The 19458-nt window shown below is 36.5% G+C and overlaps 1 protein-coding gene across 1 annotated transcript in view; it reads left to right on the top strand.

Annotated features, from left to right (window-relative positions):
* Nucleotides 1-19458, top strand: part of LOC107599410 (contactin-4-like) — an 86098-nt gene that overhangs the window by 25893 nt on the left and 40747 nt on the right. The window contains exons 4-6 of the mRNA XM_016290989.1: nt 14047-14250; nt 16063-16165; nt 16256-16440. Coding sequence (XP_016146475.1) covers nt 14047-14250; nt 16063-16165; nt 16256-16440 — 492 coding nt within the window. The remainder of the gene's footprint in view (nt 1-14046; nt 14251-16062; nt 16166-16255; nt 16441-19458) is intronic.

Here is a 19458-nt window from a genome sequence, read left to right as displayed (position 1 = left end):
GGCCTGGTGGGAAGCTTCGGGGCCTTCAGGGACTATGCTGAGGATGGCGAGAGATAGCTCGCGACCGTCTGCTCCACCATTGGCATGCCCCATATCCCTTCTCATTCAGCCCCACGTTATTGGAATAATTAGAGACTGTGGGGCTATAGATACGGGAAGAATACAGTTTTTCCCATGATCTTGACACCTTGGCATGGAGATCGGGAAAAAACGGAAGGCCCCGTCGTGAAGGCTGTGACCTCGCCCTCAGGAAATGCTCGTCTAATTTGCTTTTAGGACAAGCGTCCTGTTTCTCAGCTGGCCAATCGATATTTAATTTGGCTACAGCACGAGTCACAACCTCCACGAGCTCCTCATACGTGAGGGACTGCGGTGGCGAGTCCACACACTCTCCTCAAACACGGCCAGGCGAGAGCAGAGCGTGCGCAGCGAGAGCAGCTCGCAGTCATGACAATCAGCCCCCTCGAGAGCTGACCGTGCATGCTCCGCTCCCAAACAAACTACACACAAATCGTGTGTATCCCCCGCTGCCCGATATCGTGGGCAGGGAGGAACACAGCATTTGTAATGCCGTTTGCTCGCCATAGACTTTTTCATGATTGTTTTTTATATATGCTTGTGCGGACAGACAACAGTAAATAGACAGACACATACACAGAGCGCTACTGAAGAGCAGAAGCTGGTTTGCTCTCTGCCGGATGCGCTTTTATACTTTCTGGTGCTTACGTCACCCCGCCCGTGACGTCTCGCTACTCCATTGGGCTGATTTGAACACGTGCTTCAGAGCGCGGTCACGCAGGGGCATCCCAAAGCGATCTCGATGCAGCTCGAGTTCCTGAAGGGGAACACCCGCACCCCACACACACTTCCTCACCCATACACAATCCTGGGGGAATAAATTCAGCTTTGCAGGAATACACTGCCACTCATTCCCAACAACAAAACAACTGATTATGTGCTAGGCTCCTAGGCTGAGGCTTAGGAGCCTCAGGAGCTATGCTTAGCGCCTCCTGCCTTGCATTATGTCTGTAAATGACATTTCTTAAAGCAGTCAGCAAACAAAATTGTATTTAAGCAATTTACATCTATTGCATTGGATCTGTGGTATATTGATTAGTGCAACAGCTTATTAATAATAAGATTTTTGCAGGTTGATATTTGGTAGCCAGGGTGTTATGGATAGATGTTATTCTGTTGCTAGGTGGGTGGTTACGGAATTATCTTATTTTATTTCATTTTATTATTTTATTTTATAATTTAAAATAAAATAAATTTGTCCCTATTTTAATTTTTTATTTTTTATTTTATTCTATTTTTGTAATTTTTTATCATTTTATTATTGTTTTTATAATTTAAAATATAATTATATTTTGTCCCTACAGCAATGTTTACCGCAATTATTTAGCTTTATTTTTATTTCTTTTTTTTTTTTTCATGTTTGCTTTAGATTTTTTTTTTTTTTTTTTTAGTTTTTTGTATTTTTTCTTGGTATGCTTGCAACACCGCCATGGTGTGCAAGCATGCGCCAGCCTGACCTGCCACCATATAAGCTTTCCCAACCAGACTAGATGTCAGCTTAACAGGCCTGGTGGGAAGCTTCGGGGCCTTCAGGGACTATGCTGAGGATGGCGAGAGATAGCTCGCGACCGTCTGCTCCACCATTGGCATGCCCCATATCCCTTCTCATTCAGCCCCACGTTATTGGAATAATTAGAGACTGTGGGGCTATAGATACGGGAAGAATACAGTTTTTCCCATGATCTTGACACCTTGGCATGGAGATCGGGAAAAAACGGAAGGCCCCGTCGTGAAGGCTGTGACCTCGCCCTCAGGAAATGCTCGTCTAATTTGCTTTTAGGACAAGCGTCCTGTTTCTCAGCTGGCCAATCGATATTTAATTTGGCTACAGCACGAGTCACAACCTCCACGAGCTCCTCATACGTGAGGGACTGCGGTGGCGAGTCCACACACTCTCCTCAAACACGGCCAGGCGAGAGCAGAGCGTGCGCAGCGAGAGCAGCTCGCAGTCATGACAATCAGCCCCCTCGAGAGCTGACCGTGCATGCTCCGCTCCCAAACAAACTACACACAAATCGTGTGTATCCCCCGCTGCCCGATATCGTGGGCAGGGAGGAACACAGCATTTGTAATGCCGTTTGCTCGCCATAGACTTTTTCATGATTGTTTTTTATATATGCTTGTGCGGACAGACAACAGTAAATAGACAGACACATACACAGAGCGCTACTGAAGAGCAGAAGCTGGTTTGCTCTCTGCCGGATGCGCTTTTATACTTTCTGGTGCTTACGTCACCCCGCCCGTGACGTCTCGCTACTCCATTGGGCTGATTTGAACACGTGCTTCAGAGCGCGGTCACGCAGGGGCATCCCAAAGCGATCTCGATGCAGCTCGAGTTCCTGAAGGGGAACACCCGCACCCCACACACACTTCCTCACCCATACACAATCCTGGGGGAATAAATTCAGCTTTGCAGGAATACACTGCCACTCATTCCCAACAACAAAACAACTGATTATGTGCTAGGCTCCTAGGCTGAGGCTTAGGAGCCTCAGGAGCTATGCTTAGCGCCTCCTGCCTTGCATTATGTCTGTAAATGACATTTCTTAAAGCAGTCAGCAAACAAAATTGTATTTAAGCAATTTACATCTATTGCATTGGATCTGTGGTATATTGATTAGTGCAACAGCTTATTAATAATAAGATTTTTGCAGGTTGATATTTGGTAGCCAGGGTGTTATGGATAGATGTTATTCTGTTGCTAGGTGGGTGGTTACGGAATTATCTTATTTTATTTCATTTTATTATTTTATTTTATAATTTAAAATAAAATAAATTTGTCCCTATTTTAATTTTTTATTTTTTATTTTATTCTATTTTTGTAATTTTTTATCATTTTATTATTGTTTTTATAATTTAAAATATAATTATATTTTGTCCCTACAGCAATGTTTACCGCAATTATTTAGCTTTATTTTTATTTCTTTTTTTTTTTTTTATGAATTTGTATCATTTTATTATAATTTTTGATAGTACTTAGTACTTTGTCCTTACAGCAATGTAATTATTTTACTTTCTCGTTCATATTCAAGGTGGGACAGTTTTCCTGATCGCATGTTTTTCATGTGAAACACCACCTGTCACAAAATGTGACATTGTGACTAGGGCTGCACGATAAATCGGAATGGAATCGAGATCGCGATTCAACAGAAGCTGCGATTGTAATGCATATCTTTCAGTGAAGCACGGTTCTGTGATCAGCAGTAAATCTCCATCCAAAGGCCAGAGGGCGCTCTCGCGCTGAAACTCCAAATACGCCTCGCAGAAGAAACCCAGAAAATGCCTATTGCTGCAGCTGAATAAACAGAAGATTCAACTCCTTTCATTGATTCAACGTGACTAATAAACACACGACTACGGCAATATATACGGTTTATCTGAGTTCTTATTATAATTTTCATTAAAATAAAGTATATTTATAATGCAATGCCTTTATCACTGCTTAAATAGTATGAAATATGTTGCGTGCTTTATTCTGTGTAAGAAGCCACATCATCTCACAGAAGGATTTATTTCAAACACTCGACTGGCATTATGAAGTGAGTTTGGAGTAAAAATATGTTATTAAATGTGGTATTTTCAAATGCTTTCAGATTTTTTTGTGAGGATTGTTTAATATATTTGCCATCACATTTTTTTATGAAGGGAAAAAAAACATCCTGGATAACCCTGATTATGTTTTTCACTGTTAGATGACATCTGAGATGCTCCAGATGTTTTCAGTAGAAGCTTCTATCTATTTTCTTCTATTATAATTAAATTTAAACCATTACATTAGCAACTGGTGACAGTTAATTTTGTTCTTTTTTAATCCTAAATATGAGCAATAGTATAGTGATGCTTCTTTTGCAGAATATCTTGTGCGTGAGACACAAGTTAGCAGTCAAGCCAAGGACAAAGTGTGTTAATGGAGGGATAATAATAATAATAATAATAATAGACCAGCTCCTGGCTTCTGGCTATTTTAGATTCACCACAAAGACTCAAGGTGTCATCTCTTTTTCTTTTGTCCTCCATTACTTGTTTTACCATCCAATGTCCTTGCATGTCCATAAAGCACAGAATACAAGAGAATTACAGAGGTTGCATGTGATCAGAGCTGGCAGCTTTCTTATGAGATGTGTATTCCTCATCGCTGGATTCAGCATTATGGGTATGAGTAAATGTTTGTGCGCGCGAGTGCCCCGAAATGTGCAGCGTAGACCAAAATCGAGCCTTCTGTGCCGCCGCAGTCAGGTCGGATCAGTCACGCACAAGCAGTTGAGCGGCTGCTACCTCCACCTCAGCCTCTGAGCCTCTCTGCATTCAGACGCCATCCACATCATTCAGCCTTATTTTCTGTATTACTCAATAACTATGTTTAGTGTGGGAATCTAATGCGGCTGACCTCCATTTGCTAATGGAGTTCGGCCCGTTCAGGTGTAGCGAACGCTGAAATCACTTCTTTTCTGCTCTCGCGCTAACAATGGGCATGATGGCATCTGCCCCGGAGTCACGCAGGCAGTGAGAGCACAGAGCATGTGCACTCTGTCTGGTCCTGTTAGGAGAAAAGATGATGTGATATTCTGGAGGCCTTAAGCAAAGTGCTTCATAGACTGCTACTGTTTTCTGATTTCTCCTGCTCTTTCAGGTTCTCTCTTCTCAGTTCTTACTGCGTCTGTCAACACAAGGCCAGACGGTAAACGCTGCACTCGGTGACAGTCTCATGTAGTGGATATGTCCTCCTTAGAGAGGAAATAAATGGAGATTGGAGGGTCAGTTAAAAATGATTAGACTAGGTCACATCTTTTTAGTGTCATTATTACAATGCAATCTTACATTTACGTTTATTCATTTAGCAGACGCTATTATCTAAAGAGACTTACAAATGAGGAATACAACGAGATTCATCACAAAGTGGCAGTAAAAATGGGAAGCGCTTGTAATACAAAGTTTCAGACATCATTTAGAATAGTACAAGCTAGAACAAGGAGGGATTTAGGAATAGTTAAAGCACAGAAGAAGATTTTTTCTTCTCCGCAGGATGCAGTTAAGTGCTGCCAGAAGAGATGAGTTTTCAGCGGTTTCTTGAATATTTTTAGGGATTCAGCATTTCGGATAGGGTTGGGAAGATCATTCTACCTGCAAGAAACAGTGAATGATAATGTTCTGAAAAGTGATTCTGTGAATGTATAATCAATATTTTCACAAAATGTATTGAAGATTGACTGTCTTAAGTCTTTCTTTAAAAAAATTAATATACAGTGGGTTTAGAAAAGAATCACCCCCCTTTAAAATAATCACATTTTGTTGCTTTGCAGCCTGAAATGAAGACGGACACAGTTTTTGTTTTATCCAGCTGTATTTACTCTGTGCAACTTATAACATCCAAGTGAAAGATAGAACACCAATATGTCAGAATAAAATTTAAAAAAAACAGAATCACGGAGTTGGAAAAAGGATCACCCATAGGCCTGTAGCAATAATCAATATATCGACTTATCTCGCAATATATGTACATGACCTCAATAATTTTTGGTGACGCAATATATCGCCCTTTATATTTACTTAAAAATGAATGTCACCATGTTTTGTACATTCCACTTGCGCCTGTGTCTTTTGCAGCTTCTCGTGGTGTAGTCATGAGGTGTTAGTTCAAATTTTAAAAATGCTTTAAAAAATCTGCAGATATGGTCTTGTTTAGGGAGCTGTGCCTTTGTGCATATTTTTGTGTCCATCTTCTGACTTGTGCAACAATATGCAATTATTTTAGAGGGGGTGATTATTTTCTATATCCACTGTAATTCTAAGAATTCATTATTTGAACTTCATTATCATTATAACATGCTAATTTGGTGCTCAGTTATTATCAATTATTATTGGTGCTCAAATATTAATAATGGTTCTTATTATTATCAATGTTGAAGTCATTGAAATTTTTTGCTGCTTTAAATTTATTTGGAAACATACTTTTTTCTGGATTTTTTTGATAAATAGAAAGAACAGCATTTATTTTAAATATTTTGTAACATTATAAATGTCTTTACTGTCACTTTTTGAATTGTTGAATATAAAATATTTCCTTTTTTTAAGAAATATTTCTTGAGCAGCAAGTCAGCATATTTCTGAAACATGTGACACTGAAGACTGGAGTAATGGCTATAAATTTCAGCTTTGCCATCACAGAAATAAATGACATTTGAAAATATATTAAAATAGAAAAGTATATTCAATTGTAATAATATTTCACAATATTACAGTTTTTCTGTATTTTTGATCAAATGATCAGCCTTGGTGACTATATGAGAATTCTTTCAAAAACATTTAAAAAAATCATAATCCTTCCAAACGTATCATTTTTACAAACAAGGTTGGAGATCCATTGCCTTATATCTTTATTGAACAATATTGCAATTATTGGTGCTTAAATGGATAGTTGAAATGAAAACCAAACAGCTGATGGTTTAATGGCTCAATGAAGCCATTGAGTTCCATAATATGGAAAATAAGCTGTCAGTGGCCACCATCAACTGTTTGTTTACCAGCATTCTTCAAAATATCTTCTTTTGTGTTCAACAGAAGAAAGAAACTCCTACAAGTTTGGAACAACTTGAGGGTGAATAAATGATGACAGAAATTATGGGTTCATTTTCGAGTGAACTATCCCTTTAAAAAGTCCTTATTTACAAGCTGGAACCAACCTCTATTCTTTGATCACTGTTGTTTATATGATTTATTTATTTGCCTAATTATTAATTAATCAATTAACTTTTTATATATATGTGCCAAGCAGTAAGCTTGTGTAATCCGGGGCACAATGATTAAATATGCATACTGTTGTCACAAATAGTCTCACATGTATTATTAACAAGCGATGATCAGGCAGCTGTGATGCTATTAAAATTCATCAAGAGCACTCGCATCAATAATGCGCGATTATGAGGCAGATATGTGCATCTTTTCATAAAGCTTTATTTCCTGCTTGCGGCATGACGGAGTGTAAAAATAATGAATGGGTCTCCTTGATTGGAACTGAGACTGGTGTTTGTGGTGATAGATGGTTTGTTTTGTCTGCAGATATGTCTTTTCTAAAATGAAATATGATAGTGAGATTTTTTTTTTAAAATACTTCCCACACCACTGTTTTCCCCCAGGCTTCCATGGCTGGTGTAAATTGGAAAGAGGCATTGTTGTCAGATAGACTGTTTATAGTATTCAGACGGGCACTATGACCTATAGCCTAAAGTCTGAAACACCTATTTTCTAATTGTAGTTCCAGTTACTGTCACACATCAGTAGTGCTTGTGTAAGCACATTAGAACATTTGTCTTTGAGCCAGATTACACAGTCACCTTCATCATGTCAAGCTAATGGCAAGAAAAGGTAGAAAACAAATAGATTTTTTTTTTCATGGATATGTTGATAACTGCTTACAATGATTGTTTTTGCTCATATATATTTAGTAGTGTTTGCAAAAATCTGAACAAACCACTAACCGAAAATATTTAGGAGATATAGGAGAGGTTTGCTATTTTTTTTAGATAGTCTGACTTATAGTTTTTTGCCTGGCAGAAAATAAAATATGCAAAAGTTTGGGGTCAGTAAGGTTTTTTTAAATATTTTCTCTAATGCTCACTAACATCGCCGGCCAAACAAGTTGGTGTTTTTTCAATGTAGGCTTCAGACACGGGTCACGACGAGGCGTCCCCCCATAGCGACCCCTAGAGGACGCAGTTCGAAGTTCCACGAAAGGGAAACAGTAATGTCATGAAATATTTTTATAGTTTAAAATAATTGTTTCCTATTTTAACACATTTTAAAATGTAATTTATTCCTGTGACAGCAAAGCGATTACTCCAGTCTTCAGTATCACATGATCCTTGAGAAATCATTTTAATATGCTGATTTGCTGCTCAAGAAACATTTATTATTTGTCAATGTTGAAAACGATTGTGCTGCTTAATGAGCAGCATTTATTTTACATTGAATTGTTTTTGTAACATTATAAATGGTATATATTATAATTCATTATAAATTTGATTTCAAGCATCCTTGCTTAAAGTATTAATTTTAAAAAAAAAACTCTTACTGGCCCCAGAAGTTTTGATGGGTGGTGTACCTTAAAGTTTAAACCGAATTAGAAAAAAATCCTTGTCTGTCCTGCCCCCTGTCCGCCATTGTTCAGCCAGTCAGGTAATGTCACCCCAAACTCACACTAGAGCTAGTGTTACAGCAATATTCAAACGGCATTTAAAGGGGTCATATTATGTTGCTAAAAAGAACATTATTTGGTGTATTTGGTGTAATGAAATGTGTTTATGCGGTTTAAGGTTCAAAAAACACATTACCGTATTGGCCCGAATATAAGACGACCCTGATTATAAGACGACCCCCCTTTTCCAGATGTACCTTCAGTTTTTGTTTTGAAAGTATGGTAAAAACTGGTAAAATTTACCAACAATCACATTTTAAAAATATACACTTTTTGATATACCATTAAGAAAAAAAAAATAGCCCATCTGAATTCGGACATTTAGGCTATCCATCTAATAGTAGCCTAACAAAATCTTATTAACAGTAGAAGTTAAATCTTACTGTAGTCTTCAAATCTGGCTACTGTCTTACGTTTTAAAATCACAAAGAGTGTTTTGTGCCATCAGGCTAACAGTCACGACTCATGCAGCTGTAAGGTTTTCTTTTATTCGCGATCTTTACAACACGCGATGCATTACGTATTTCATGGCACACTCGTTTTATGCGGTTTTGGCGCCACCTATTGTTGTGGGTGTATTATTGACATGTCAAAGTCTAGACCCTGAATATAAGACGACCACGTTTTTTCAGATGTATTTCCAAGAAAAAAACCATCGTCTTATATTCGGGACAATACGTGTACCTAAAATTTAAATGGAATTGAAGAAAAAATATATAATAGGTTTCTCATCTGTCCTGACCCCGTCTGCCATTGTTCAGCCAATCAGGTAATATCACCCCAGACTCACACTAGAACTATCGTATTACACCAATCTGCAGATGGCATTTAATATATATATATTAAAAAATATATGCATCAGCTGTAAAAATGTATTCCTGAAGTAGATGTTAACCCCACCATGGAAAATCTCCAGTTTTGTACAACAGATCTGCCCTTAGAAAGCAAAAATTTGTTTCCTCCTTCATCTTCCTTAATACTCTCCACATGTCCGTACAATTTGCACAAATCTTATATGGTCTATTTTTTCCCTTTTCGTTTTATGTTGACTTCTCTGCTGACTTTCTGCAACCCCAGCATTCTTGGTATAATGCAAACTGAGTTTTGTCAGCATCTGACAGTCCCCTCTAGGGACCCTTCAAAGTGAAGAGTCTTGGCTTCTTACACATCAAATTTCAGAGTGAACCTCGAACATTTCACATACTGTATGGAGGATTCTATGTAGCATTTATGTGCTTGTTTGTTTTTTTCGGGGAGAGTCCAGCTGAGAATCAAGGGCTTTATCTGGAAAGGTTTAATATCAGTGGAAAAATGCAAAAACGTATCTGCTTGGATTTTCTCATTTTGTTGCATTATGTACATGTTCATTTATTTTTGGACCTTGATACCTAAGTGAATCAAACCATATGAAAAAAAACATAAATCTAAGGGTTTGAATAATTGAGGGAAGAAATCCTTTGGGTTGTGTTAGGGTTGCAACAGCCAGGGTTGGGCAAAGATACATCAAAATGCATTTTAAAATAAAATACCAAATACCTTAATTTGAAGTGTATCAAAATAAACTACAAAATACAGCAGCCACACCAAGTATCAAAATAAACTACTGTATTTTTGTATTTTAAAAATACTAAAAAATACTTTTACATGGGAGCATGAAATTTTTTCACAAACCTTCCATCAATTGTCCTATTTGATCTATCTCTTCACCAATACACTGATGTTTGTGAACAATGTTTGATAGCAACATCTTTTCTCTGCCCGAGTCATGCAATGAACCTGACATATGCAATCAGTTAACAGATCAAATATTCACATATCCCTGTGATTTCCCAGATGAAGGTTAGTTTTAAAGTAACCAACAGTTTAATGTTTAACAGTTTGCGAATGACTCGTAATTGAATCCTAATTTAGTTACTTGGTGTTTGGTAACAAAGGGTCTACTTTGCATCAGCAGCACTGACTCAATGACAAACAAGTCATTCATAAGAAGACAACTGATGGCACCTGTATTCATAGCAACTAGTTTCTAACTACTTAATCATTTGATTGTTAGTCATAAATATAATAATATATTATGTGTCAGGCAGTCATTCATGCAATGGTATGTAAAATCATGATCCTATTTAAACAGCTACTTCAATTAGGGTACAATATTCAGAAATCAAATATTTATTTATCAATCACTGGACACCTATTTGGAAGATGAAAACAAACATTTTAGCATTACAACTATTATTAAATGATCAATATGTTTTGATTTTAAATGTAGCCAGAAACGTAATCAGAAAGTAGCAACAGAAATTGTCAAGGAGTATTTACCCAACTCCAACCACTGAATCTATTAAGAGCCATAGAAGTATAAAGGACATACACATATACACTTATAATAAGTGCAATTGCACCAAGCACATCACATTCTATTACTCATTCATCCATGCTTCCTTTTGAATGAATGAATGAATGAATAATTCCTGCCCACTAAAAGCTGCACGGATATATTTGCTTTCCCCAACAGGCCTATCTATGTAAACGATTTAGAAAAATGTCCGTCGATTCGCACTTTATATCATCGCCACGATATGTATTGTCATATCACCCAGCCCTAACCTGCAGTAATGCTTTAAACACATTTGACAAGCTAGTTGATCAAAAACAACAACCGATTAACTATTAAAACTGATTGGCTAACGCTATTTTTCCCCTTGTCAGTGCTCTTTTATTCTTTCATGTTAACTGACGGCAAATCTGAATGATGCTCTATTTTAACTTTAATCAACATGTACAATTGACCATGACATCCTCAACTTCTCTTATTCCAGAAAAGTCAAAAATGCAAAAATACTAATCTTAAATGTATTTAAATACAAATTACATTTGATTTTTGCCAAAGGCTTTCAAATACAAAATACAGAATAGTATTTTGTATTTCAAATACGTATTGTAAATACATGTATCTGAAATACTGCCCATCCCTGGCAACAGCAGCCTTTGAGCAACTGTATATGACTTTTCTTTGCTAACACAAAGCTTTGTTTTGTTTTGTTTTTAAATCAGCATTAACGCCTGCAGCAGTAGTGGATTAACATTTGACGTTTTTACCTTCTAAATTAATAAAAAATTCAGCATTTTGGGGAATGATTGATTGAATGCATGGATGGCAGGATTTAAGTCAGAAAGCAGATCCTGTTTTGCCATGTGCGATAGCACAAAATCACATTACGTTATTCAGTTCATCCTGAGCCCCAGCTGTCTGTGCGTGCAGGTATTATATTCCTCTCAAAGAGACTTAATAAACATTTTCAAGGCACAGTACTAGCATAAGAGAGATTTTAAAAAAGAAACATCAAAATTAACTTCAAGCTGGCACCCTCATGTAAGCTAGTCACTGACCTACAGCTAATTAACCATGGTTTTACTCCAAATAAAACCAAAAAAACCATGGTTACTATAGTTAAACCATGGTAACCACAAATTAACCATGGTTTTGCTACACTAACCATAGTTTAACCATGGTATTTGTATACAAATGGTAATCAGTACACCAAAAAAACATGGTTACTACACTTTCACTACAATAAAACCATGGTTAATTTTCGTCAGGGTTTAACAGTTTGTTTACATCTTGTTAGCCTTACTGTTAATTGTCCTGTTAATTAACACTTAAACTTTATTTAAACTAAGAGTTTAAGTGCCTAAGCTTAACCATAGCATATTTCTGAAAGTCTTGCTTAACCTTTTATAGAAATATTTACTTAAATTACCGTTGTATATTACAGGAATGATGTTAGCTTAGCACTCAAGAGTTCATGGGTTGGAAAACCAAGCTGCTCAAGCCCCTTCTGTGCACAAGATAGCCGAAGCCCACAGCTATGGATCAGATCAAACTGTGATAAATGACCAGGGCTCAGGCAGGAATCCTCCTAGACTGCTTTGTTTAATTAGCTAATGAGTGAGTGGGTTTGATTGGGCTAAGCCGGGGAGATGCTATGTGCCTGTCGATTAAATACGCTGCTGGGGAGCCAAAAGCCTTGGCCGAGTAGAACATTACAACGTTCTGCAAATGCATTTATCAATGACGGCACAAATGGAAGCTAACATGTCTAACCTCAGAGTGATTTGGTTGAATAAAGATGTAGGTATGCGCCACAGAAACATGGAGGAGGCTGGTGACAGGAAATGCACATCGGTTTATTAATGCTTCAGTGCATTGTTCCTCCACAGATGCGGTTAGATGCTTATTAGATTGACAGTTGATTTCTTTATTGCTGTTTTGAGCAGCAATTAGATTTTGACTTATGCAAAGCCTTTATAAAAGCACTCATTTTAGTTTATAGCCTTTCTCCAATTACAAACATGTACTATTCAAACAACTTCAAGTAAAAAGTCTGCAGTTGAATTATTATCAGAAAGCGCTTCCTCTGAAAGGAATTCATTTTGATTCACACCTGGATAATAGAGAAATGCCTGGTTCACCTTGCACTTTCCATGGCTCATAGTTGATGGTGGAACTTGGAGAATGACAGGCATTGTGTGTAATTGAATTAGCAAAAGGAAAAACAGTTGTAACTCTTTGAGGTCAGGTTTGAAACGGTTTTTCTGTGCTTGTAAAGGAACTGACCACTGATAGATGTGACATTAAGTGTATGCTGACATTTCGTGGAGAGAAATGGCCGACGAGAACGCTACATTTTCAAAGTCTGGTCAACAGCACTCCTCTCAGAGTTGAGACTGTTTTATTTATTTGTCTGTTTATTTGTCTCATATAGTGTGAAATGGTGTGTTGAAAACTATAACTGGAAATATAAAAAAATGACTGCATTACTATTTCCAGCATGAGCTAGAATAAGGTGAATCCAAATAAAATTAAATCATTTAAATACAATATTCTAATATTACTTTCATGACGATTAAGCACATTTTTAAAAATTGCATGAAAATCATTATTTTTGAAAATAAAATATTTTTAATTGCAATAAATTAAATACAGTAGACCTAGAATAAATACTAATGTGAATTATACTTAAATTCTAACTATATTCTGTACTTTTAAATTTAAGAGTATTTTGCACTTTACAATTTTGTCACATTATAGTGATGCGAATTAAATGTATTGTTCTCATTATAGTGGGCTACTAAGAACTGGATTGTCATGTAAATAATGTCAGTAGTCCTAAAAATAGGCTTCATATTATTTTGGTGGAACAAGGACATTTCTTGACAGTTTTTTGAGATTCGCCTAATTAAGGTAGATGAAACATTTTTGAACTTTTCCATTCATCTGTTGTCCTTTCCACACATTTACATTAAGATTTCTTTATTGTTGTCATTAAAAACTCTGCTTTAATGAAATTCTGTGTGATTAGCTCATTACTTTTCACCTGATTATCTATTAAATGACCAATGTCAATGAATAGCACTCTGGATTTTTGAACATTGGTTACATACGACCACTTTCCCACTTGACTAGAAGCCAACTAATCACAGGGCACTGGTTATCCTTTCTGTCATTAAATTTCACCTCCTAAGCCACACAACCCTCCTCAGGCTGATTAATTTTCACCCTAGCATGTAGCCCCAATGCTAATTTAGTAACTCTAGGGAGACGCAAGATTCATGAGCAGAGCTCACATATGCCATTTAGGCTCTGCTGAGAGAGGAAATGTCACCGTGTACTCTAGTTACGTGTATGCAAATGTAGTTTCCGGGCAGTAGAGTGACCTCTTTCTACTCATGTGTGATGTTGATGGTCTTTTCTCCTTTCCTTTTTCCTCTAACAGCTTTGACGTTCTCCTGGATTTTTAATGAGTACCCGTCATTTGTGAAGCAGGATTCTCGTCGTTTCGTGTCCCAGGAGACGGGGAATCTATACATCGCTAAAGTTGAGCCATCTGATGTGGGCAACTACACCTGTGTTGTGACCAATACTGTCACCAAGACACGCGTCCAAGGCCCGCCTACTCCTCTGATACTGCGCAATGATGGTGAGAATGCTTGCTGATGTCTCGATATATGCCATACATTCAATCCCATATGCATTATAGAATTATGTAACTAAAAGAGATAAGAAAGATTATATATATGTAGAACACAAATTTTATTCAAAGGTTAATAAGCTGTTTCTCTGCAAATTTTAAGATGCTGTGGCAGCATGTTTTGGTGCCTCTAGGCTGGCATTATCATAGGCCCTCGAACTGAAAGGTCATTTGTCTTAGGCTGATCTAATTGTTGCTTTTCTGTGGATTTACATTTTGATCACACTCATGTACAAGGGTGATAAACATAAATTGTCAAATATCGTAACAGACAAACGGAATCTAATTTATCTGAGTGATAGCCTAAAATAAACTTATTTTCTATGAGAGATTTTTTTGGTTTCTATTTTCTAGTTTTTTGGGTGATTAGAGGAACGTTTTTGTCCTCCTAGGTTGATTTTAAAGGGGGGAAAATTAATAATAATAATTACATATATGTACAACCATTCTAGTTTAATTGTTAAATTATAATAGCTTTACGTAATTGTCTTTAATTAATTAATAATCCTAATAATATTTGTATTTATTTTGATATTTCATTATTTTTGCCTTGTCTCCACCTAGACTTTATATTAATTTGTACATGATTATCTGAAAGTAGCTTTGATTGGTGTCATTAAAAAAAACATATATGATCATTTTTATTTTCACAATAGGAAAAGTTAATTAACTGCTGACAAATGTATTGCTTTAGTTAGTTGAGTGTTTATCAATTTCTCCTCCAGAATATTTGATAAAAACCTGAAAAATTAAATGTTTACCAATACATTTGAGTTGTCAAAACTGCCCTCAATTATATTTATGCCCTTTTTACCAGAATTTTAAAGTGCAATTAAATGCAGATGCAGTAACATAAAGTCCAGGTCAGCAAGGTTTTAAAGAAAGACATTAATACATTTATGAAGAAATTACACATTTAATCAATCAAAAGTGACAATAAAGACTCTTATATTGTTCTGAGCTGACTTTTACACGTCAGTGCTTTTCTTTTGAACTTTCTATTCATTAAAATATATTTTAAAATATGTATAACGGTTTCCAAAAAATGTTAAGCAGAACAACTGTTTTCAACATTACTAAGAAACATTTTATAATGTTTTCTGAAGGTTCATTTGACACAGAAGGTGTGTGTGTGTGTGTGTTTGTGTGTTTGTGTGTACACAATTCAATGCACCAGTTGGACCTCAAAAAGGAAAATACAGTTTTATACTTATTTATTTTTCATTTTTAAGTTCCAGCTGGCTGAGATGCAACCGATGCCTTGTCTGAATTATGGTGTAAAACATGTTGTCTACAAACCTGATATTTGTATCAGTGGTGTATGACCAACATGAGCCACTCCATGGCTACTGTCACAGTGTGATCTCTATGCGCAATTTCAAACCCCATTGTAACATGTCTCTCTACCTGGGATGCTACAGAAGGGGATGATTGCCTCTCCTCAACCCTTCCCATTTGGCAGCGCTGACATAAACAGCCAGAGTTAGACATTACAGATAAGCATCTCTTTGAGTCCCGCAGACAGCTTAGTCGCTGGTCCGATAGCACACCTCACAGAAACACAGAGGGAGATATCAGGGCTCCCTGCTATCCCAAAAGCCTTTCAGAAGCTACCAAATAAATCAAGCAATAATAATGAAACAGAAAATAAAAGATTGGCTGCTTTGGAAATTGCAATTTCAGATGGAATAATTGATAGCTTTTGTTGGAACTAATTGTGATTTTGCTTGTGACTGGCGATTGAATGTTTCTTTTTTATAGGTGTTATGGGAGAATATGAGCCAAAGATTGAAGTCCAGTTTCCAGAGATTGTTCAAGTGGCCAAAGGTTCAACTGTGCGTCTGGAGTGTTTTGCACTGGGGAAGTAAGTATTACAAAGATGTCCTCAATAGAAAGATGATGTAATCAGTCTTTGAATTTCTTTTTGCATTTGTGTTTTTTTCCCACGACTTAGTCCAGTACCGTCCATGAGTTGGCATCGGGTTGACGGAGTCCCATTCGCCCGTAAAGTGGATGTAAGAAAAACCAGCGGTGTGATGGAAATCCCTTACTTCCAGCAAGAAGACGCGGGCACGTACGAATGTGTGGCAGAGAACTCGAAAGGAAGAAACTCTGTGCAGGGAAAGCTGTCTTTCTTTGGTAAGTTGTCTAGAGATGCATGAATATTTGAACAGGGAAAGCCACATGTCATGTTCATTGAAGTGAAGGACATGATGTAGGACTCTGCCTTTCCAGTCGTCAACCCTGACCAGCAGAAAATAAACTTAAGGCCGGATGTTGTGCTTTAACAGTGCATCAAAATGATTAAAGCTTCCCACTCGTAATGTCTTTAATATTTTTATCCAGATTAAAAAGATGAGAGGATGACCTTGAGCCTGACCTTGGGCTTCAAACAAAAGTCGTGGGAAAACTGTTCAACTGCAGCTTTGATATTGGCATGATTAATTTTGTTTTATCTTTGCGTTCCTCATGATCTTGTGTTGGACCACCCCAAGTTGCCTCTGGATTTCCTTTCATGTTGTTTACTGTTTGACAGGATTCATTTCAAAGGACAACATGGTTTATTTCTCTCTTTCTCCTCTCAACTTTTGTCATCCCCCTCATCTGTTCTTCTCTTTCTTCTTTTCCACCTTTACTGTGAGAGCTGATTAGTATGCGGTAGTCAGTTACTTGCAGTAGTGTTGCAAGCCTGACCTTGTGTGTGTGTGTGTGTGTGTGTGTGTGTGTGTGTGTTACCAGATGGCAATGGGATTCAATTTGACTCCAGATCAAAGCTGTTAAATTTACTATGCTTAGATAAGGGGCACATATGCCAGGAAAACACTCAGCAGAGCAGCATCTGGATCAGCGGTGACTTCTGATTTTTTTTTTTTTTTGTGTTTATGTGTCGTTGATTTTGAAGCATATTTGTAGACTCTGGACCCAGTTGAAGATGTTCAGATTTAAAGGAGTTGCGTTATGGTCATGAATGATACTTGAAATCATATGGCTTATTAGGAGAAGTTATTATTTTGTAAGGAATAGGATTTATAGTTATTTTTTACTGTTCAAATGTTTGGGGTCAGCAAGATTTGTTTAATGTTTTTGAAAGAAGTCTCTTGTACTCACTAAGGCTGCATTTATTTGGTCAACAAAAACAATAATATTTTTAAATATTATTAGTTTTAAATAATCAATATTTTTTAAAATACAATTTATTCCTGTGATACCAAAGCTGAATTTTCAGCAGCCATTACTCCAGGCTTTAGTGTCACACGAGCCTTAAGAAATCATTCTAATATTCTATAATTTGATGTACAAGTAACATTTCTCAATGTTATCACAGCTGAAAATGGTTGTGCTGCGTAAAAATTATTTTTGTAGAAACCATGATACATTTTATTTTAGGATCCTTTGATTAATATAAAGTTCATTTAACATAAAGTCCATAAACATTGAATATGTATTTACTGTCACTTGTAATCAAGTTAATACATCCTTGGTGAGTTAAAAAAAAAATTTGAACAGTAATGTATATAGTATAAATCGAGTCATTCTGTCCTATTGAAAGTCTATTAGGTAAAATAGCTATTTATTAGTTATGGATTTAAGTCTTCCAATCAGTGGGGGGAAAAGACTGAGATTAAAACATGGAAATCCCTTTTACATTCTATTAATTCCATGTGAACCTTCAGCCTGCATTTGTTTACCAGTGCAAATTGGCATGAATTGTAAAAAATGAGACCCCAATGGCTAGGCCTAGGTTTCTAGCTAGTGTATTGTGACTCAGAGGCTTATGAAGAGAAGCATATTAAATATGGACTTTAAAATGAAGAGTTCATAACCTTTTCCCTTCACTGCCGTGTTGGCTCAATGGCATTGTTCATACAAGACAGCTACCTATTAAGTAAGTACCTGTAGGCTAGAGAGCAGTGGGATTTATCCTCCCCTTATGGGATCGTGCACTGGCTCTAATGCTATACCCGCATACCCAGTGGCCCATTTACAAGAATAGTCTGCAAGGAGCTTGCTGAATGTTTTATTATCCCGGTAGTCTCATTGTTTATTTTCCAAACAATGTGGGGGGGACAGGTTCCAAGAAAAGGGAAGTTCTCCTAATGGGCTTCCCAGATGCGCAACGTAGCTGTGATTTATAAATGTATTAATTAGATAAATAGCTGTGGCTATAAAAGCTAATGTAATCCAGCCAAGGAGGCGATTCGTCGTAGGCGTGGTTGGGTTTCACTAATGCTTTCACTCCTCAGCTCTCATGCCCAGTTCTGTTTTGGAGAGACATGATATTTATGATAATTTGCCTAGGTTTTCGCTTCGCTTCTGCTGTTCCTCAATCGTTTCCACCCCCGTCACACCTCTCCTCCTGTCTATAAGTCAACTGCAGTATAAGGAGAAGGAAATAGACCTTTAGCATCTGATTAAACTGGATTACCTGTGGTTATTGAATAAGATGCAGGTTTTTGAATAGAAATATGTCACACTAAACCAGCATTGATCTCATCAACAAAATTATTGATGATAAATGGTTCATGAAGAGATTTTTGATTTTCTCAATGATAACAAAGGCAAAATGCATAATAAAAGTGTCATTTTTTTTAAATTATTTAAATGTGATAAACAATTTTAATTAAGAGTTGATGAAAATATAACATTGCAAGATATTAACATGGACAGTTTTTGTTAATATTGATGCATTTTAAAATTTATATACAGTAAGTTTGGGGTCAGTGAGATAGAAGTTAGAGAAATGTATACTTTTATTCAGCAAGGACACAAAAGATTTATAAAAAGTTACAGTAAAGACTTTTAGATTGTTGCAAAAAAAAACAAATGCTGTTTATTTGAACTTGATATTCATTAAAGAATCCTGAAAAAAAAAACACTGTTTCCACAAGAAAAAAAAAAGAAAAAAATTAGACGGCACAACCATTTTAACACTGATATAAATGATTCGTTAGATAGAAATGTTACTTTTTCAAAATCAATCTTTTTACTGCATCATTGATTGTAAATACAGACTTGTGAGCATAAGAGGCTTCTTTTAAAAACATTAAAAAGATTACTGAACCAAAATAGTTATTTTCCAGTTTCTTATCAACTAAATGTCATTTGAGTAATTTGACTAAAATGATTGAATATGACATGGCAAAATATTGACAAGTT

This window comes from Sinocyclocheilus grahami, unplaced genomic scaffold, assembly GCF_001515645.1.
Source record: "Sinocyclocheilus grahami isolate Dianchi unplaced genomic scaffold, SAMN03320097.WGS_v1.1 scaffold266.1, whole genome shotgun sequence".
Taxonomy (NCBI): Eukaryota; Metazoa; Chordata; class Actinopteri; order Cypriniformes; family Cyprinidae; genus Sinocyclocheilus; species Sinocyclocheilus grahami.
The sequence above is the reverse complement of the archived record's forward strand: the minus strand, read 5'-3'. Positions and strand labels throughout refer to the sequence as shown.